The sequence below is a fragment of the Nicotiana sylvestris genome, chromosome 3 (assembly GCF_000393655.2).
Source record: "Nicotiana sylvestris chromosome 3, ASM39365v2, whole genome shotgun sequence".
NCBI classification, from domain to species: Eukaryota; Viridiplantae; Streptophyta; class Magnoliopsida; order Solanales; family Solanaceae; genus Nicotiana; species Nicotiana sylvestris.
This window is the reverse complement of record NC_091059.1, coordinates 31,763,424-31,786,500: the sequence shown is the minus strand read 5'-3', so window position 1 is coordinate 31,786,500 and position 23,077 is coordinate 31,763,424. Positions and strand designations below refer to the sequence as shown.

The window sequence follows — 23,077 nt, the reverse complement described above, 5'->3', positions numbered from 1 at the left end:
ATCAAAGTCATAAAATACTTGGCACCACTCTTGGAGGGAACTCTGTTTGGACCCCCACAAGTCTGAATGTATATAATCTAACTTGTCTATGGTATTGTGATCGGCCTTCTGGCTGAACCTTACCCTTGTCTGTTTACCAAACACATAATGCTCAGAAAAATTCAAAAGTTAATTTTTGTACCCATTCAGCAAATTCTGCTTACTCAACAAAGACAATCCATTATCACTTATATGGCCAAGTCACAAGTGCCACAACTGAGACTGATTCATATCACTTTTTCCAGAAGTTACAGCAGCTTCCCCTTCAACTATACTGGCTTGAAAATGATACAATTTAGAATGCAGTTTACCATTTGTACACGGCTAAAATCGGAGAGACCGATTTTATGATCATTACGACATTCTATAGATAAGAAGACTCGAGGTCCGGCTCTAGTCCGATTCCGAGGGTTCCCTATGCTCGACCTCGGGGCAGCATAGATCGATGGCTATCAAGGACAAGTGGAAGATTCCCGAGGCATGTGATCAAAGTTGAAAACGCCTGTAAGAATAGTACATGTTTGTACCAGACCTTTAAGTAGTTGTACCGGCTGCTTTCCCTTGTAATAATTATACATGTACCATGTTAGGATTTTCCCTCTTATATAAGGGAGACCCATGCTATTTCTTGCACACATGATATTCAATACAAGAACAAGAACATTCTCTACTCTCTAACTTAAACACTCTCTATTATCTTTCCTTTGATTTATTGCTTATATTTATTGTGTTTCATTGATTGTTCTTCATTACTCATCATTGATCATAAAGAGCCCTTATCAAAGCTCTTAGGACTGTTAGTCCTTCATCGATCACCCCTAGTCAAGCTCGTAAGTTCAACTTCGAGGCACAGCGTAAGCTAGCCCGAGATCCCAACTCTCGGCCACTCGGTTTACATAGCATACTATTTTCAAGCTCTTATCTTATTTTCTAGTCTCATATTTAGCATCTACTTCCTAAAACTAGCATAAAAATAAATCGCATATTTTTAGAACCACAAAATCAAATCTAATTGTAATTACCATTTTCAAGGTAAACAGTTTGGTGCCCGCCGTGGGGCTAAAAATAATAGTGATTGTTTTCGTGCTGGTTTATTGAAAACACAAGTTATTCTTTGTACTTTTCTTGCCCAAGGATCTTTGATTTCAAGTCAAAATGCCTAACTCAGTGAATGCACGTGAAAACAACGGTCTTGAAGACCATGGAGAGAATGGTGTAGTTGTTCCAAACGTCGGTTTACCATTGTGAGACTCTGTGGATGTAGTCTCACGCAATGCCCAACATGTCGATATAAGCTCCCACACTAACGTGAAAGAGAGGCAGACATGAGTAACGGAACGGGAAAACCTCGGCACATCATTCATATGATCATTGGGGGGGGGGGACCGACGTTCCTCAAGGACCCGTGATCAAACGGACAAAAATTTCCGCTGCAACAGAAGGGCGAATTTGGGGCCGCATGCCCGAGGACATCCTAGCATTCAGTGAAGAAGACTTCGAGACCTTGTCTCATCCGCATAACGATGCGCTGGTAATTTCATTTCTCTTGAATAACATTCATGTTAAACGTGTACTCGTGGATCCAGGTAGCTCGGCCAACGTGATCAAGTCGAAGGTGGTAGGACAACTCAAACTGCTCAACCAAATCATACCTACCTCCCGAGACCTCAATGACTTCAACATGGCCAGCGAAGCAACGAAGGGGGAGATCACCCTCTCGGTCAACATGTTCGATATAGTTCGAAATACCAAATTTCACGTCATTGAATGTTACATGAGGTATAATGCATTGCTCGTAAAGCCATGGATACACAATATGAGGGAAGTACCGTCAACTCTTCATTAGATGATGAAATTTCCAACAAAAAAGGTATATGGGGAACAATATGTGGCAAAGGAGATGTTTGCGATTCACGAGGAGGTACCAACTTCTATGCCCTCTGCCTCAAAGGAATCAGTAGATAAACAGACCCTCGAGGACGATGAAGAAGACTTCTACACTCCCCGAACCTTCATTTCCCCAGAAGAGTCGGATGCAATGAAGTCAACGATTGAAGAACTGGAGCAAGCTATTTTGACCAAGCATCTCCCAGATCGGAAGGTATACCTGGGAACGGGACTAACCCCCGAACTCAGGATAAAGCTCATTCAATTTCTTATTAATAATATCGATTGCTTTGCTTGGTCCCATTTAGACTTGATAAGGATTCCGCCGGAAATAACCACCTATCGACTAAGTGTCGACCCCAGGTTCAAACTGGTGAAGCAAAAAAGGAGACCTCAGTCCGAGGTAAAACACGCGTTCATCAAGGTTGAGGTACAAAACTCCTCAAAATAGGGTCTATTAGGGAGGTAAAATATCCTGAATGGTTGGCTAATGTGGTGGTAGTTCCCAAAAAGGGCAATGAATTAAGAATGTGTGTAGATTATAAAGACTTGAATAAAGCGTGCCCTAAAGATTCATTCCCGTTGCCCAACGTCGAGACCGCCTGATCGATGCCATGGCCGGCCACGAGATCCTCACCTTTCTCGACGCCTACTCGGGGTATAATCAAATCCAGATGAACCCCGAGGACAGGGAGAAGACTTCATTCATCACGAAATACGGTACGTACTGCTACAATGTGATGCCCTTCGGGCTAAAAAACGCGGGAGCTATGTACCAACGCCTAGTTAATAAGATGTTCGAACATCAAATATGCAAATCTATGGAAGTTTACATTGATGATATTCTAGTTAAGTACCTGTGCGCGGATGATCATTTGACTCATTTGCAGGAAATATTCGACATCCTCAGAAGCTACAACATGAAACTCAATCCCAAAAAATTTGCGTTCGAAGTGGGTTCCGGCAAATTCTTAGGCTTCATGGTGTCAAACATAGGGATTGAGATCAACCCCGACAAAATCAAAGCCATAGAAGAAATCATGGTGGTAAACAATGTGAAGGATGTGGAACGACTGACCGGGCGGATAGCAGCCTTGGGCTGATTCATATCGAGGTCATCAGACAGAAGTCATCACTTTTTCTCCTTTCTCAAAAAGAAAAACAGCTTTGAATGGACTTCGGAATGCCATCGCGCCTTAGAGGAGTTGAAACGATATCTGACAAGCCCACCTTTACTCCACACCCCAAAGGAGGGTGAAATGTTGTATTTGTACCTGGCTGTATCCGAGGTAGCGGTAAGTGGTGTGATAGTTCGGGAAGAACAAGGTACGCAAATACCTATTTATTATGCAAGTCGGACCCTGGGAGATGCCTAAACTAGGTATCTGCACCTGGAAAAATTGGCTCTTGCATTGATAAGCACATCTCAAAAATTAAAACCTTATTTTCAATGCCATTGCATTTGTGTTTTAATGACATATCCTCTTCGAAGCATATTGCATAAGCTCGAATTATTGGGCTGACTGGCCAAATGGGCCATCGAGCTCGGGGGGGTATGAAATCGAGTATCAACCCCGAACGGATATCAAGTCCCAAATCTTTACGGATTTTGTGGCCGACTTTACTCCCGCCCTCGTGTCCGAGGTAGAGAAAAAACCTCTGCTGAGAACATGCACATCTTCGGGGGTATGGACCTTATTTACTAATGGTGCTTCGAACGTGAAAGGGTCCGGGATCGGCATAGTCCTGAAGCCATCTACGGGCAGCATGATTAGGAAATCTATAAAAACCGCAAGGTTGACTAACAACGAAGCCTAGTATGAGGCTATGATTGCAGGTCTGGAATTGGCCAAAGGCCTATGAGTGGAAGTAATCGAAGAAAAATGTGATTCCCTTCTGGTGGTAAATAAGGTAAATGGGAGCTTCGAGGTTCGGGAAGACAGGATGAAAAGATACTAAGACAAAATTCAAGTCATATTGCACCGCTTCAAAGAATGGACTCTGGTTCACATACCTCGGGAGCAAAATAGCGAGGCTGATGCCCTCACAAACCTGGGATAATCAGTCGAGGAAGATGACATACTCACAGGGACTATTATTCAACTATCCAAATTAGTGATTGAAGAAGGCCATGCCGAGATCAACTCCCCTAGCTTGATATAGGATTGGAGAAACAAATATATCGACTATCTGGAAAGTGGAAAGCTACCCGCGGACCAAAAGAGTCAAGGGCCCTGCGAACCAAAGTAGCCTGGTTCTCGCTCGACCAAAATAGAACTCTGTACAAAAGAACCTTTGATGGGTCCAGAGCTATACGCCTAGGACCAGGGGACACAGATTACGTGCTCCGAGAAATCCACGAAGGCACCTGCGGAAATCATTCTGACGCCGATTCCTTAATCCGAAAGGTGATCAGAGCAGGTTACTATTGGGATAGCATGGAGAAGGACACCAAAGAATTCGTCTAAAAATGCGACAAATGCCAAAGATTTGCACCAATGATTCACCAACCCGGTGAACAGCTGCAATCAGTCTTGTCACCATGGTCGTTCATGAAGTGGGGGATGGACATCGTCAGACCCCTACCGACGGCACCAGGTAAAGCTAGGTTTATTTTATTTATGACTGACTACGTCTCAAAATGGGTGGAAGCGCAGGCCTTCGAGAAGATAAGGGAAATAGAAGTCATTAACTTCATCTAAGACCATATCATGTGTCGATTTGGGATTCCCTCCGAGATAACATGTGATAACGGGAAACAGTTCATCGGGAGCAAAGTAACAAAGTTACTAGAGGATCATAAAATCAATAGGATCATGTCAACACCCTACCACCCATGTGCAAACAGTCAGGCCGAGTCCACAAACAAGACCATCATTCAAAACTTGAAAAAGAACTTAGAAAATGCAAAATGAAAACGGAGAGAAATGTTGCCCGAGGTGCTTTTGGCATATCGAACAACTCCAAAATTGAGCACAGGATAGATGCCTTTCTCTCTGGTATACGACTTCGAGGCTTTAATACCGATCGAGGTCGGAGAGCCAAGTGCCAGATTTCGACATGCCACCAAGAGCTCAAACAACGAGGTTATGACTGCAGCCCTCGAACTATTAGATGAAAAGCGAGAAGCTTCACTAGTCTGAATGGCCGCCCAAAAACAAAGGATCGAAAGGTACTATAACAGGAGAACAAATCTCCGACATTTTGGGGTCGGGGACTTAGTCCTAAGGAAAGTCACCCTAAAACCCCAAAACCCTAATGAAGGAAAGCTAGGCCCATGCTGGGAAGGACCGTCCTACGTCCTTAGAGTTGTTAGTAAAGGGTCGTATAAGCTCGGTACCATGGAAGTCGAACAACTTCCATGCTATTGGAACATATCAATACTCAAACGCTATTACTACTGAGGTGTCTGATGGAAGACACCAAAGCATCCTATGACTCCGACATCGATCCCTTCAACATCGAAGGAGCCAAAAAGATAAACAAACAGCAAAGTATCAATCGCAAGCCACACCCTCAGCTGCACCCGAGTGAATGAGCAAAGGACCGTACTGCGTCCGGGGAGCAAGCAGTTGAAGAACATCGAGGCTCGAAGCGCCATAACTTCTAAGGTATAACCGTTTCCTTTTTCATTTACGCCTTACACTAACCTATATGCAAATGTCCGGTTAGAAAAATAGAAGCACCTTCTGGCTTGGAGATTTTAGGTTTTAAAGCATGCGTTGCACTCTTTTCCTTCGATCGGATTTTCATCCCAAGAAGGGTTTGCCGACAATGTTTTTAACGAGGAAACATCTATATGCTACCTAAGGAGAACTTAACGAGTATTCAAGGATCCTCTTCAATCAACCTTGAATACTGGGGGGCATCCTCCCGGGAGATTACCTCCCTATGGAAATCAAGATAAGCCAAAGAAGGTCTCGATAGAAAAACGATGTATCGGGCCAAACGGTCGAAAAAACCGTGTTTGCATAGAACAATCGAACCCTCAATGGTGAAAACTATGTAATACTTGTGCCAAGTAATCAAGGAATACATTTTGACTTCTACCATCAGAACGCTTTGCGATCCGAGCGAAGATTGCTATTTTTACAAGCAACGGCCCCAGGGCAAGAAATTTCCCGAACTCTCGGGGACTGACATCAAAAGTTTGAAGTCGTAAGACCTCCGGGCCGAAAACTTCGAGCTACTAAGTCCTTAAATAAGGCAACGTCAAGCTTACAAAGAACAACTCCAGAGCCAAAAACTTTCGATGTCTCGGGGACTGTCGCCAATTGTCACCCCATCGAACCATTAAAATTCGAGGCTATAAGACCCCGAGCGGGCAACCTCGAGCTCATAAGAGCTCCAAAAGGCAACACCAAAACTGTAAGACCTCAAGAAAGGCATGAGACACACTTATACCAAGAATCTGTAAGACCTTAAGCAAGGCATAAATTACACTTGTACCAAGTAACCTATCTGTAAGACCTCAAGCAAGGAATGAATTATACTTGTACCAAGTAACCTATCTATAAGACCTCAAGTAAGGCATGTTCAAATTTATAAGACCTTACAAAAGGCATAACCCCGATCTTAAAGTTAAGGCTATATATTCAAATTTGTAAGACCCCTAAAAAGGCATACCCTCGATATAGACGCTGAAGCTACTTCACTCAGGGACTAAAAGGCTACGGCCAAATACAATGACTATAGTCATAAGGCTGTACTGGCCAAATTAACGTGACTCGGGGGCGCCCGACCGTCGCCATAAAATCACAGGCCTTCAATTAATTCGAAAATACTTCTAAAAGAACCGGTTAATCAGGCTACCCTCGGTATAAGCAAAAGAGCTTTGATCATATCAGATCCAAACAACAAAAAGGTTTCGAAATAATTCAGCCATCGAACAAACCTTCCGAGGAGCTCATCTATCATCACATAACGGCTCACAATCGAGGTTCTTATCGAACCGTTGAAGAGTTGGATGAACACAAAAATTTCAACGAGGGAAAAATAAAGCATATACTAGAGGTCGTACTGAACCTATGCGTAAGAGCCATTGTCGCCAGCCCAAATTAAAAGGTCGTACTGACCCTATGCGTAAGAGTCATTGTCGGCATCCTAAATTAAGAGGTCACACTGACCCTATGCGTAAGAGCCACTATCTCCAACCCAAATTAAAAGGTCATACTGACCGTATGCGTAAGAGCCACTATTGCCAGCTTAATTAAAAGGTCGTATCGACCCAATGCGTAAGAGCCGCTGTCGCCACCTTAAGTTAAAGGTCTTACTGACCCAATGCGTAAGAGCCATCGCCGCCAACTTAAAAGGTCCTCAAGGCCGATTTCTATACCTAAAGGTCGATAAACTCGAGTCAAGAACCTGAATCAGGGACTAAGTCCCAAATGGTCAACTTTTGACTGTCACAAATTGCCCTGCAATAGCAAGAACCCAAAGGTTTAATCTGAGGTCCGAATTCCCGGACCAATCGTCAAAGCAAAGGAAAAATGAGAAATAATGAGAAACGAAATATATATATTGCTCACAAGGGTACATTTCCAAGGCCTATAAAGTCCTTACAAAGGAGAGAACAAATAAAACCCTAATCTACCACCGGGTCTATGACTTCGATGGCTCCCTCGGAGGTTGTGCCCCCAATGACTTCGGCCACAGTCCCAGGGTCTTCAACGGCCCCTTCCCCTTTAGGTATTTCGCCTTCATCCTCCTCATCTCCTGAGCCACTGATCGACTCACTTTCAAAAGCAAGTAGGGTCGCAACCTTCTCATCTAGGGTCTTCAGAATATCGAGCTCGACAGATAGATCGATGACCCCTGCATGTATATCCTCGAGAGTCTGCCTCCGAGATTATAACCAAGCATGTTCCATGGCTCAAGTCAATTGCAGCTCGGCCCCTTCGGGCACTCTCATAACCTGAGCATTTGCAGCAACAACATCCTCTTTGTGCGAGGATACGAGCACCCCAGCTTCAGCTTCGATCCTGGATAGCGCAACAACTAACTCAATATGAAGATCATTATACTTATTACTCTCCGCCCTCGCATCATGAAGTTGATGCCCGACTAAGACCACATTCCCCTGGAGGGTATCTCTCTCGGAAGCCATATCACTCACGTGTCGTTTGAGTTTGAGAATTTTGGAATCTCTAGCTCGGAGCTCCTCCCTCATAAGGAAATCCTCCTTCTCGAGCTGGGCAGATCAGCCCAAAGGTGTTAAAATGCTAAAACTAGGTAACGATTTAGACAAAAGCAAATGGAAACTAAATAACATGCTCAGCAAGATGAGTTTTCTCACGAGACTCTGCCTCCAAACAATCCCGAAGGCCATGGAGTTCCTCCTCCTTCTTGGTGAGTTTTCTGCACTTACCCTCGTAGCGAGTCAACTCAGCTTGAAATCGGGCGCGGGTCTGATTATAAAGCACCTTGGCCTAGAACCATGATAGAAACAAAGTTAGAAAGACGAAGAGTTGGACGCCGAGCAGAATTTGCAAAAAGTTACCTGCTCACAGAGCATATCCATCTCACTGAAAATAAGTGAGGCATCGAGCTCAGGGTCTTTCTCAGGCGCAGCCAAAGGCCCTCCAAAAATATCTTTATCTCTGATGGGCACCCCCACATCGGAAGGTTTTTTATTCTGAGCATATTGCATCTCCCCAGGAGGTAAAGTCGGTATCGGAGGGGAATCACTCACTTCAATAGCCCCGACTGGATCAATTGGGGCCATCTCTTATTTCTGGAGAGCTTTAGAACTAGGCTCCCCCCGACCACCTACCAAATGCACCTCAGATCGAGGAATATTTTGGCCGTCAACCGGCTCGAGGACATTACCCGATGCACCCTTGAAGGCCTCTCACCCCGAGGTAGTACAAAAACAGCAGCAAGTTCTGACTTGGAAGCCACTGTCTCAGCAATATAAGGGGCAATCAAGTTTTCCCCTCCCTTTGGATGCTACCAAGGAATCATCTTTCTCCTTACCTTCAGCTCGGGGACTCCCCTCTACTCTTGGAGTTAAGGCTGCTGAACCAGCCTTATGTTCTTCCACTTTGGTTTTCTTGGATTTCGTAGGCTCAGTCGACGATTCCCTTCATCTTCTCTCCTCTTTGTCAGATTTCGGGTTATTCGCCTCCCCAGGCGGTGTTTCTATCATCAAGGAGGCCTCTCCCAAACCTGCGCGAATACAAAATATAAACATATGGAATAAGGGGACAATTGGTGATAGTTCTTCTGAAAGATTCAACTACAACAGAAGTAAGGGCTCACCATGGTCCTTGGCCTCCCATCGAGTCGTAGACAGGTCGTGCCACACACGCTAGGCATATGGGCAAGTTGAATCCAGCCGGCGAATCCAACCTGAGAGATCCCTAACCGCGTCGGGGTACACCACGTCAGCTGTATCAGTAGAGGAAGTTAGTTCATGGGGAAATTGATCCTAAAGGGAAAGAAAATACTTAATCAGCGTATCCATTTACGTTTCATGTTCCACCTTTCGAGGAACGACATCTTTTCCACTAGGATCAGGTCTGAGGTCTTAAACCAAACAAAATGGATCATCCACCCTCCATCCCTAACCTCGTCAGTTCAAGCAAAAAGGTTTTCGAGGCTCTATAGCAGAGTTTAATCAGGCCCTCTCAAAGAAGTCGGGGACTATACATTCTGATTAGGTGGTGGAGGGTGAAAGGCATCCCCTTAATCAAGTTTGCATAATATCTGGTCATATAAATAATACACCAAAATGATTGATGAATTTGGCTGAGAGTCACTTGATATAGTTCACAAAAGTCGAGGATCACGAGGTCTGTTGAAGGCGAGGACGGCTCCACCGGGCCGAGAGTAAATGGGTAGGTACACACTAAGGAAGTCGGCCTTTTATATCATTATGTCCTCTCCCCGAGAAAGAATCTCCACCAACACCGCGTCCCCCCAGCGGTAGTCAGTCTTTACCTTATTAACGTCTACTACTGAACTAATATATCGGGACACGGGTTCACACTGTCCTGGTTTTGAAGAAGGCTTCTCGACCTTGAAATCAGAGGTCATTTCGCAGGATCCTGGGATGAATTCCTCAATATTAGGGGGTGCTATCGACTTACCCTTAGACGAGCGTGAAGAAGGGGGAGGCACATCCTCTTGAGAGACAGAGACAGAAGACTTCAACATTCTTGTTGAAAGGTTTCAGAGGGAGGAGGAGATCATAATCAGAGAAAGAGCACAAGGGAGAATTAAGAAGAACTCATTTTACAGTAAAAAATAGGGGGCGAAGGAAGAAGTATTTATAGAGGCCAAATGGTAGACAACCGCTATAGTTAATTCAAAGGCTCTTCGAAGGCTGTATGGACGCGAATTTTAGTCATCCTTTTTTGTCGCATCAATCTCTTGATGTGACTCAACTGATGTCATGATGGGTGTATTGAGGAGGAAAGGATTCAAGGTCGTTTCTTATCATTTTCACTCTAAGAAACGCGAGAACTATCTGTACACGGCTAAAATTGGAGAGACCGATTTTATGATCGTTACGACATTCCGTAGATCAGAAGACTCGAGGTCCGACTCTAGTCCAATTCCGAGGGTTCCCTATGCTCGACCTCAAGGCAGCATAGATCGATGGTTATCATGGACAAGTGGGAGATTCCCGAGGCGCATGATCAAAGCTGAAAACGCCTGCAAGAATAGTACAAGTCTGTACCAGACCTTTAAGTAGTTGTACCAGCTACTTTCCCTTGTAATAATTATACATGTACCATGTTGGGATTTCTCCTCTTATATATGGGAGACCCATGCTATTTCTTGCACACATGATATTCAATACAAGAACAAGAACATTCTCTGCTCTCTAACTTAAACACTCTCTATTGTCTTTCCTTTGATTTATTGCTTATATTTATTGTGTTTTGTTGATTTTTCTTCATTTATTACTCATCATTTATCATAAAGAGCCCTCATCAAAGCTCTTAGGATTGTTAGTCCTTCATTGATCACCCCAGTCAAGCTCGTAAGCTCGACCTCGAGGCCCAGCGTAAGCTAGCCCAGGACCCCGACTCTCGACCACTCGGTTTGCATAACATACTATTTTCAAGCTCTTATCTTATTTTCTAGTCTCACACTTAGCATCTATTGCCTAACAACTACCATAAAAATAAATCACATATTTGTAGAACCACAAAATCAAATCTAATTGTAATTATCATTTTCAAGGTAAACACCCTTCAAGAGTACCATCAAACCTTTACACACTTTAAATATTCCATTCTCGGAGTGAAACTTATATCCTTGATCATCCAAAGTTGAAAGGGAAATCAAATTCTCTTTATTCGAGGAACATGCCAACACTCTATGTTTTTGATAATTTTATCGAACATTCTCAATTTGATGTTACCAATCCCCTCTACCGGTAATTGATTATCATCTTCCATATAGATAGTCCCACTCATTTGCTTGTAAGTTGCAAACCAATTCTTGTGTGGACACATGTGGAAAGTAGCACTAGAATCAAGAACCCAAGAATTCTGCACATGACAAGAACTCACAGCACAGACTTCCCCTACATAGTGACTATCATCAGAATTATTGCCAGTGTCAACAATATTTGCCGAATTATATATTTTCTATTTCCCTCTTTTCTCCTTCAGCTTAGGACAATCTCTCTTGTAGCGGCGTTGCTCCCTGCACTCATAACAGTTCTGCTTTCTTGCTCTAGATTTCGATCTGGCAATTGACTTTTTCCTGTTAAAGTCTGTTTGTTGTGTTCTTCCTCTACTCACAAGACCCTCACCCTCAATTCTGATGTCCGAAAAGCGCTTTTTTAACTTTTTAGGTTTTAGCGCATTACTAACATCTTCCAGTGAAATACTATCTTTCCCATATAGCAGCGTATCGACAAAAGTATCATAATATGGTGGTAAAGAACATAACACAATCAAGGCCGGATCTCACTCTCAATTTTGATATCCACGTTCTTCAAGGCTATTATACTTAAATCAAACTCATCAATGTGAGTTTTAACAGGTGTACCTTCATTCATACGTAGATTGTATAACATCTTTTTCAGGTAGAGGCAGTTTGTCAGCGATTTCTTTGAATATAGATCTTCCAACTTCTTCCATGCCATTGCAGCAAAAGTTTTTTCAGCAATTTCTCGAATACCGCTATCTGTAAAGATCATGAAGATCACACTTAAAGCCCTCTCCTTTAGGTCTGCCTTCTCTGTCTCTTTCATCTCTTCAGGAAAATCCTCATCAATTGCCTTTCATAACCATTGCAACACTAGGGACGATTTAATCCTAATCTTCTACATACTGAAACTAGAACCCCCGTCAAATTTCTCTACTTCGTACTTTGTTAAAGATGATGAAGACATCTAAACCTTAGATTATATGTGGAAACCCGAACCTTGCTCTGATAACAATTGTTGTGGAAGATCGTGGGTTAACTAGCACACAACCACACACAAATCGAATAGAGAAGAAAAATCAGCACAAGGATTTAACGAGGTTCGGCTAAGCCTAATCCTCGGGGCAAAAGCAGAGAGAGTTTTCACTATGAATGAGAAGAAAAACACAGTACAATCTCTAGAATCCCAACTACATCCCCTATATATAGATCCCAAAAGGCCCCAAACCTACAAGAGAAAAGATTCCCAATTTGACAATGACAATAGCTTTTCCTTTCCCAAATCTATTACGACAATGGATTTTCCTAAACCTGTAGGGATTATGGGTTTTCTAAAAATACAAGAAAATAATCAAGCCACAAAATAACAAGTTTCTTAGTATAACCAAAAGTGTTTCGGTATGGGGTCGGTTTCGGTCTTGTTTAAGAAATTAGTGGCCCGGTAGGTTCCATTAGTGGTCCAGTACCGGGTCACAGTTACTGAGTTCTTAAGGGGCCCGGTTTAGGGGATTTATTCGTGTGGGTCCGGGTCAATCCGAGCCGGAGCAGGCTATTTTTTCTAAAATTAACGTGTCCTTTTTTAAGATGGGATCAAGCCATTTAATAGATAGAGTCAAATATGATCCTAAAGTATGACCGTATGTATAATTATACTAAGAGAAGATAAATATAACTTATTTTTCCTAGTAAAGAGACAAATGTGACCCTTTTCCATTGTTGGAAACTTGTCCAACACTAGTTGAAGATAAAATTAAAGGGATTGGACAGTTATACACTTCCTCGCCACTCTCATCTCGGGAGATATCTTTTAAGAGTCAACCCCTTTCAGTTGTCAGTCACTCAAGTCTAACCATGAGGGAGTTGGACGGCTTATAAATTCTCTTCGTATTCTCATTTTTTGAGGCATCTTTTCTAAAGATCGTGTAATACCTCAACGGTCCTATATATTGAGGGATCTGTTAGTCAATAAGTAGATATACCATTCCCCTCATAGGGCTAGTCAAATTTCTTGATCATTTATCCTCCAAAGATCATACAAGAGCAGAGTAATGGAAAGCAGAAGGCACAGCTGCAGGCAGTGTGGACTGCAGCTACCAGCTCCTACTGGAGCAAAAGCCATTTACTGTCCGAGGTGCCAACGTTTCACACAATTCCAACCAAAAAATAATATGCATGGTGCCCCCACAGTCAATGCCAACGGGCCGTACAGTAACAATATTAATGCAATGAACACAGGGCTACCAGTTTATCCTGCCAAACCAAGGACAGTAACATCTGGATTTGGTTATGGAAATTATAGGCCAGAGTCCTTCCAGATCAGGTCACCACAGGTCATGCGACCTCAGCCTCCCCCACCAGTGCATGGACGGAAGCGAGCAGTTCTATGTGGAGCTAACTACCGTGGGCATAACAAGAGTTTGAAAGGCAGCATCAATGACGTTTTAGCCATGAGATATCTTTTGGTCGACAAGTTAGGGTTCCCCAATGCATCAGTAATTGTTCTTACAGGTATCACCAACTCCATATATGTAAATGCTTGTTTTAGTATTTCACTTCGAGAGTGAAGAAGATCAGTAGCGAAGCCAAGAAATCAATAAGGGTATTCAAATTTTGGACACTCCTTGCCAGTAGCTATGCAAGGTTATTCAAAATGCATAGTTTAATCAATAACAAGTACTCCCTCCGTTTCAATTTATATGAACCTATTTGACTGGGCATGGAGTTTAAGAAAAAATGAAAATTTTTGTAATTTGTAGTTCTAAATAAGTCAAAAAGGGGCCCAGAGTATTTGTGTGGTTACAAAAGCTTCTCATTAACGGTAGAATTGTAAGTTTAAGCTAAATTGTTTCCAAATTTAGAAAGGGGACATTCTTTTGGAACCGACCAAAAAGGAAATAGGTTCACATAAACTGGAACGGAGGAAGTAATATTTTACCTTATACATACAGTTGATCACCCTTGGTCATACAAAGCTTCGCACCTGAAGGCGATGCTCCACTAATCAAGATGTTTGTCGATATAATTTGTTAAGATTGATAAATTCCTTTCGGCTCATCCTGTTTTCAAGAATAACGTAAAGGAAAAAGGAAAGACCAATACATACTTTTCATCATTCATTAGGTTATCTTCTTGCTAATTAGGAGACAGCTAGTTAACATTTTTTGTGATTGAGAAAAATTCCATTAGACGAGTTCTTGAACGCAGGGAATATCTTAATGGTCTTGAGTTGTCTCATTTCACATGACATGATACTTTAGGCGTGAAAAAAATGAAATACTATTACTACCTCTGATTATATTATCTGTCTTTTAAAATAAGGGTGGATGCAAAAAAAAAAAAAGAACAAAAAAAGTACTCATAAATAACTTCTTGTTTTGAAAAAGAGAAGTAATATGTGATTTCTTCTTTTTCTATAACATCAAATTTTCTAAATGTCCAACATTTGGGACAAGAGAGAGTAAATACAAGTTCAAAGAATTATGTCTTATATAGGGTCAGGTGAGGTTTCCTTTGAGTTGAGTAGTTAAAGTGCCTACTTCTACTTCTCATCTTTTGTAACACGTAAAATTGCAGAGAATGAGAAAGATATATTTAGACTCCCAACCAAAGCCAATATCAGAGCAGCCCTGCGTTGGCTTGTTCACAGTTGCCAACCTGGTGATTCACTGGTATTTCATTACTCTGGCCATGGCTCACGAGTACGTGACCTTGACGGAGATGAAGTTGATGGATACGATGAATCACTATGCCCTATTGACTACGAGACAGAAGGACGAATACTAGATGATGAGATCAATGAAACCATTATAAGGCCTCTACCTCGTGGTGCCACACTTCATGCTATAATTGACGCTTGCCATAGTGGAACTTTTCTAGATTTACAGTTCATGTGTAGAATAAACAGGTTAATGAACCCTCTTTTTGAATTTTGGCTCTTCATATCAAAACTTCATCAATATATATGATTTTAAAACAAAGGCAAGGTTTTCAATTAGGGGAGGAAGCTATATGTGGGAAGATCATCGCACTCCACACGGCACATACAAAGGTACGAGAGGGGGAATAGCAATATGTATCAGCGCCTGTGATGATCATCAGAGCTCTGGAGATACCATTGTAAGTTTCATACATCCATGGTTCATTCCATAGTAAAACAATTGGTGTTTGTTGACAATGAAATATAATGCCCTCTATTCGGTTAAGTCAATTTAAAATGCATTCTTAGTATACTCGTACCATTTGTTAGGTCGTGGACTAGCAAAACATAATTAAAATACTGGGAGATATAGTCTTTATCTTGGTTTTTTAACGCTTGACGAAATAACTATATATATGAGGAAAGCTCTTCGCGTGATACTCTTAAGGCTAGATCAGGCCAATGGTCCTGGTCCGCTTTTTAAGTAAAGAGTGTGTTTGAGTCTTGTTGCACTCTTTGGGTGAGCTAAAGATACTCCGTTTCATTTCCACATTCTTTTCCAAATTGACAGGAATATATCCAACAGTAGTGAAGCTGTATATTTTAATCCTTCTGGCTTCAGTCACCTCTTCAAATTTATATCGGCATTTTCAGTTGTATTAACATATATACATCAAAGTTGGTAACACACACACATAACTTCTGCATGCAGGCTTTCACAGGTTTTCCAACTGGTGCACTGACTTATAGTTTTGTGAAAACATTGGAGCAAGAGCCTAAATTGACTTATGGACGCATGCTTCTGTCAATGCACAAGAAGATACACGAGACACAAAAAAGAATAGGCCTGAATAGTAAAGATGTATCTCAGGTGCACTTGAGATTATTATAATTCTTAAATTTGCAACAATATATTACTTGATATCTTTACCGGCTTAATGAATAAGAGGTTCGATATGATAGCTATATGAATATTTAACTACTTAACATAATTAAACAAGAAAGCCTACATAGAATGGAATGGATAGAAAGAGCCGGATGGAGACGTAGCTGGTTGGTAACATAACTAAACGAGAAAACACAAGGTTATATATATAGTTGATATTGACAAATATGCCAAGCAAGTTTAGTCCTTTTGAATGTTTTGCATAAGCTGATCTATTTTAATGGTTTTTACTGGTTTTGCCCAGGAACCTCAACTATCTGCTTCTGAACGGTTTGATATCCACTCCAAGCTGCTCATTCTATAGGAATTTAATGGTATCAAATATGCCAGCCTGATTAGAACTGCATTGGCTGCTGAAAAATAAAATAAACTATTTCTCGTACCGTGTTTGGCTTTTCAATGTATAAATCGAGCTTCAATCTCGTGGGGTTTACTCATAGAGCTTCACTGTCATATAGTTTTCACTTAATCATATAGTTTTCATATGTATGCTTCAGTAATGATTTTGGTTTTACTCGATAAGGGTTTGTTTGGAAAGCCACCAGGTAATTGGAATTGGCATAATTATAAGAGTAGTAATTACACAATTGTGTAATTAAGATGACCGGTTTGTTTGTCATAGTGTAATTATAGTGTAATTACAAGTTTAGTGTTTGATTGCAGAAGTGTAAATACACAGTCAGATTAAATTTTAAATGAAGTAGTTATCAAACTTAAAAGTTAATATAATAAATATATTGGCTATAAATTTTTGTAAGTATAAATGATATTATGTTTGGTATTTAAGATGTATATTTTTTCGTGAATATACATTAGTTAGTAATCATATATTTATAACTAATGTTGTAAAAATAATATATATATATATATATATATATATATATATATATATATATATATATATATATATTTTAAATTAATAAAATTTAGTTGAGATGCTTACAAAAACAAAAAATATACGTTTTGTAAGAACATCATGGAATTCATGTTTGATAAAATAAATTAATATTTATAAACATAATGTCATAACATTATTCAAATGTTTGACAAAACTAATATATCAATTATAACTTAAAAACGAACAACATGTAATGTGAGTCAATACTACTAAAATAAGTAAATTGGAACCATGAATATAACACAATTTCAAAATTCAAAAAAAAAAAAAAAATTGTTTAACATATGTTAAATTCCAACATAATAATAATAAGTTCTAGTATAACTTAAGATTAGGAAACATAATAAGTTTATAACAACATTCAATAACAAAATTTCACTTTAATTGCATCACTCATTATATGACAGGTTTGTTAATGACTCATTATTTCTAATATTAGGAGGTGTAGTTTCAAAAATAGAATAATAAACTAAATAAAAAATAAAATATAAGCAATTACATGGAATCACAAAAAGTAAAGGAAGAGAAATAAAAGATAAATAATGTACAAAGAAAAATATATTTTAAAATTTCAAAAGAAATTAAAAAGTAAAAATAAAATTAAAAAATAAAAATAATTGAAATAAAAAGTTATAAAAAAATAAATTAAAATAAAAACAAAAAGGAAAGAAACTAAAAAGCAACCTCATAATTACATAGTATAATTACCACCAATTCTCACCTCCCTTTGAGAATTGGAGAGTGTAATTATACCCCTCCAATTACACTCAATTTCATGCTGACCAAATAATTACTTGGCCAAATAAACATGCCAAACTGTATAATTACATCCAATTACATTGAAATTCATTTTCAAGGTGGCTTTCCAAACATGCTCTAAGCCTTTGGATGAAAATTTGGATGGAGAAGATCCCCTGGTCCAAATTTTACCACACTTTATTTTATGAATTTGATCTCTTCCCCCGTCGATTCAATAAATAATACTAAAAAAATTGTCGATCTTTAGAAGATTATCAACATGATCACAGAAGGCCCGATTTATTTTGTTGATGTACGTAAGAAGAAATAAGTAATGAAGGCATAGGAAATTAAAAAGAAATTCATAAGTTTTAATAAAATATGATAAAAGTGCAAGGGCACATATAGGAAATGAATAGATAAAGCAGATAGAAATAAGCCAAAGCAGAGAGTTATAGCATCAAATATTCATGTTTTACGCATCTACAACAACAAATTAGTAATAATCTCACTAGTGAGGTCTGGGGAGGTTAGATTGTATGCAGACCTTACCCCTACTCATGAGGGTAGAGAGGCTGCTTCCGGGAGACCCCCGACTCAAAACAAAAGATCTGTAACAATAACAGAAAACATACAAATAAAATCAGCACCGTAAGTGACAACAAATAAGTGGGAAGGACAATAATTATGGCAATAATAAAAATTATAAATAAAATATAAAATAAAAGTAAAAAATAATAAACAAAAAATAGAAAGTGTGATGGAACAATAACTGTTAGTAGTCATATGTAAAACACTATTAGACTAGCCAGAACAACTAACAAAAATGCTACAACTAAACCCTAACCTACAACCCTAATGCTCGACCTCTACACCTCCATATCCAGGGCCATGTCATTGGAAATATGAAGTTGCGACATGTCTTGCCTTATCACTTCGCCCCAATATTTCTTAGGCCGCCCTCTACCTCTCCTTGTGCCTGTCAAAGACAACCGTTCACACCTCTTAACCAGGGCATCTAGACTCCTCCTCCGCACGTGCCCGAACCATCTAAGCCTCGCTTCCTGCATCTTGTCGTCCATTGGAGCCACGTCTACCTTCTCCCGAATATCTTCACTCCTAATCTTATCAAGCCTAGTGTGCCCGCACATCCATATCAACATCCTCATTTCGGTTACTTTCATCTTCTGGATATGAGAATTCTTGACTGGCCAACACTTAACCCCATACAGCATGGCCGGTCTAATCACCGCTCTATAGAACTTACCTTTAAATTTCAGTGGCACCTTCTTGTCATATAGGACTCAAGACGCTAACCTCCATTTCATCCATCCCACCTCGATACGGTGCGTGAACCTCCTCGTCTGCTTCCCCCGATACATCGCTGAACTTGCACTCCACATATTCTGTCTTGGTCCAACTCAACTTGAATCCTTTAGACTCCAGGACCTGCCTCTATACCTCCAGTATTTCATTAATGCCGCCTCTCATCTCATCAATCAGAACTATATCATCAGTGAACAACATACACCATGGCACCTCCACTTAAATATGGTGTATCAATACGTCCATTACTAGGGCAAATAAGAACGGCCTAACTGCAGTTCCTTAGTGTAATCCCATAACTACTGGAAAGGGCTCCGAATCACCTCCCATAGTCCTAACCCGAGTCTTAGATCCATCATATAAATCCTTTATCGCCCTAATATAAGCTACCGGCACACCTTTCACCTCCAGGTATCTCCAAAGAACGTTCCTAGGGACCTTGTCATACACCTTCTCTAGATTAATGAACACCATGTACAGATCCCTCTTCCTATCTCTGTATTGTTCTACCAACCTCCTGATAAGATGGATATCTTCTGTAGTAGAGAGACCAGGTGTGAACCCGAATCGGTTTTCTGATATTGACACCGCCCTTCTTACCCTCCCTTCCACCACCCTCTCCCAAACTTTCATGGTATGACTTAGTAATTATATACCCCTGTAGTTGTTATAATTCTGGATATCCCCTTTGTTTTTGTACAACGGAATTATCGTACTGCACATCCACTCATCTGACATCCTCTTCGTCTTGAAAATAACATTAAACAGCTCAGTCAGCCACTCCAAACCTGCTTTACCCACATACCTCCACAATTCAACTTGAATCTCATCTAGTCCGATCACTTTGCCCCGACTCATCTTACGCATTGCTTCCACGACCTCATCCACTTTAATACGCCTATAGTACCTAAAGTCTTGCTGACTCTCGGAGTGCCCCATCTCCCCTAACACAATGTTTTTATCCCCCTCTTTATTCAGAAGTCTATGAAAGTATGACTGCCACATCTGCTTAATCTGGGCCTCTTCTATCAATACCCGACCTTCCTCGTCTTTGATGCACCTCACTTGATATAGATCACGATCCTTCCTCTCTCTCGCTTTAGCCAGCTCGAATAACTTCTTTTCCCTACCTTTACCCCCCAATTCTTCATACAGCCGCCTAAAAGTGGCAGTTTTAGCCTCCATGATCGCTAGCTTCGCTTCCCCCCTAACTTCCTTATATCTTTCTCTGTTCACTCTCCTCTACTCCTCGTTAGTGCTCTCTACTAACTTAAGGTAAGCCACTTTATTTTCTTTCACTTTACTCTGGACCACGTCATTCCACCACCAGTCTTCTCGGTGCTCGTCTGAGTACCCCTTCGAGACCCCTAACACCTCTCTCGCTGTCTCCCTTATACAGTCTACCATCGTCGTTCACATAACGCTAGCATCCCCAACACTCTTCCAGGATCCCATAGCCGTCAACCTTCCCTCTATCTCCTGCACATTTTCCTTAGTTAAGACTCCCCACCTGATCCTCGGTTGCCCCCGTACAAACCTTCTCTTCCTCTTTATCAAGATACCAACGTTCATCACCAGGAGCCTATGTTGTGTTGCGAGGTTCTCACTCGGGATTACCTTACAATCCTCACAGAACCCCTTATCACACCTCCTGATCTGAGTCTTAGCCACCATACTTCGGAAAGTAATCAAATGCTCCTCCTTTTTTGGGTAAATAGAGGTCATAATCACCAACTCAAATGTTCTAGCGAAATCCAATAGTGACGTTCCTCCTCTGTTCCTAACCCCAAAACCGAAGCCATCGTGCACCTCACCATAGCCATCACCAGACGACCAATATGCCCATTGAAATCCCCTCCTATAAATAACTTCTCCGTAGGCGGAATACCCCGCACCACCTCATCCAATGCCTCCCAAAAGCGCCTTTTATCCTCCTCATCCAAGCCCGCTTGCGGCACGTAAGCGCTAATGACATTCAGAGTGCTTCCTCCAGCTACTAACTTAATCACCATCAATCTGTCACTCACCCACCTAACCTTTACCACTGACTCTCTAAGAGTTTTACGCATCTATATATCTATATTAAAGGAATAAAACTTGTATTGTGATTAAATCAAGTGGCAAGCTATTGTAAAGCCACTTGAACATTTAGGACAATATTTATAATAATATTTAATTTAATTTGAAAGGTAAGATTTTTTATAATAAAATTTAAATGGGAAGATAGTAATAAGATTTTCTAAAGATACAACCTACTGCCCTATCTTAACTAATAACTTTTTAATAAATGAGTTTAAAGATAAAAATAATACCTCTATTTTAACTAATTATAAAGATAAAGAAGTAAGTATTTGTAGGCAATAAATTTGCGTCGAGAAAATAAATCAGGACCGAAAAATATCGCAACAATCATAGTATTTTATTTCGAATACTTGAGTGTACAATCTCTATGAATGCTCTGATTCTTCTTTCCAATTGCAAATAAATTCAAGGGGCCTTCGAGCTTGATCTTGAATCTATGTTTGTTGTCACGAACGATGAACTTGAATTCAACTAGCACAAACTTTGATTTGAGCTCGCACTCCTTGAGCCTTGATTTGTTCTTCGTTCTTGAGCTTGAACTTGATTGTTTGAAGCTTGAAACTTGCGGAGGAATTTGCAATGTTTAATCCACGAGCTCTTTCTTGCTTCTTGTTATAACTTTTGGTATCTTTTCTGAGTTATAAAGACCCCTATTTATAGTTGTGGAAGGGAGGATTTGTGATAAGAATAAACTCTTTCCGACCAATCAAATTGAAGTGTGACATGACCGCATTTGATAGGCCAGAACATGTCACTTGTACATGTGACGCGATTTCATTGGCCTTCTAATGTGACTTGACATGCCTTGTCATTTTGACACGTGACACGGTCCTATTGGCTCTTCCGTTTGACTTGGCGCGCCACGTCATTTGACACGTGGCACCAACCTGGGCCTCTAGGAAGATGACATCTTAGGCCTAATGAAGTGGGCTCATCACTTTAGCCCAATTAGATGGGTTAGCCCAATTAAATGGGTTAGCTCAATGAGTTAAGACTCATTTATATAATCTATATATATTGAATTTATATATATAATCTTTCCATTATATTAGCCCATAATATTTATTTGGACCAATAAAATCCAAATTATTTTATGAATTTAATTTTAATAAAGTTCATATGCCTACAAATACCCCTACTTCAAGGCTCGTCGAGGTATAGATTTTAGCGACTAGACTTGAAGTATTTAATGAGGACAACATATCCTTTGTTGTAATATGAGTATGTGGATATGTTGTAATAGTCAAATACTTATTTGAAGACTTCCACAGTAAAAAGCTAAAACTTATTTGTCAAATGCAAAGCTTTAATGCTTCGGCAGAAATCCAATTCCTGTGGGATTTGTCAAATGCAAAGCTTTAATGCTTCGGCAGAATCCAACTCCTACAATTACACCTATTCCTATGCGTCATGAAGCACCGCATGTGATTCTAATTAAGCTAGGATACCAAATTCGTTTTGGATTATAAGACTTACTGCTCCCACATCGACAAAGTCACTTAATTTATTTCCTTGACAAATCTATAAATAGCCACATTCTCATTTTTTTTTTTGAGCATCAATCAATTATGGGTATTATGAGCATGTGATTTTTTCCCTATATGAATTATTCCCATAGATCCAAGAAAAATAAAAATTTTCATTATTTGCAATTTCGTAGATTTTCGTAGCATTTTTTGTTATTGTTTGCATTTGTCTGTGCATGTTTATTTTATTTAATTCATGAAAATACAAAAATACACTGCATTTGCATTTAGGATCTAATTTTGCATTCTTAAATTAATTAGTAATTTAGTGTTTTATAAAAATGGAAAAATCACAAAATAACTTATTTTTGCATTTTAAATTTTTAGTTTCG

At 40.1% G+C, this 23,077-nt stretch overlaps 2 protein-coding genes across 2 annotated transcripts; one reads left to right on the top strand and one right to left on the bottom strand.

The window, feature by feature from the left end:
- The first annotated feature begins 13,269 nt into the window (after positions 1-13,269).
- Positions 13,270-16,612, top strand: LOC104210425 (metacaspase-3-like). The gene is made up of 5 exons (XM_009759323.2): positions 13,270-13,821; positions 14,887-15,217; positions 15,309-15,429; positions 15,942-16,100; positions 16,420-16,612. The coding sequence occupies exons 1-5, from the start codon at positions 13,362-13,364 to the stop codon at positions 16,477-16,479; spliced, it is 1,131 nt and encodes a 376-aa protein (XP_009757625.1). The 5' UTR covers positions 13,270-13,361; the 3' UTR covers positions 16,480-16,612.
- A 3,173-nt stretch (positions 16,613-19,785) lies between these two features.
- LOC104210426 (uncharacterized) lies at positions 19,786-20,322 on the bottom strand. Its single transcript, XM_009759324.2, has one exon. The coding sequence runs from the start codon at positions 20,320-20,322 to the stop codon at positions 19,786-19,788; it is 537 nt and encodes a 178-aa protein (XP_009757626.2).
- Between the last annotated feature and the right edge of the window lie 2,755 nt (positions 20,323-23,077).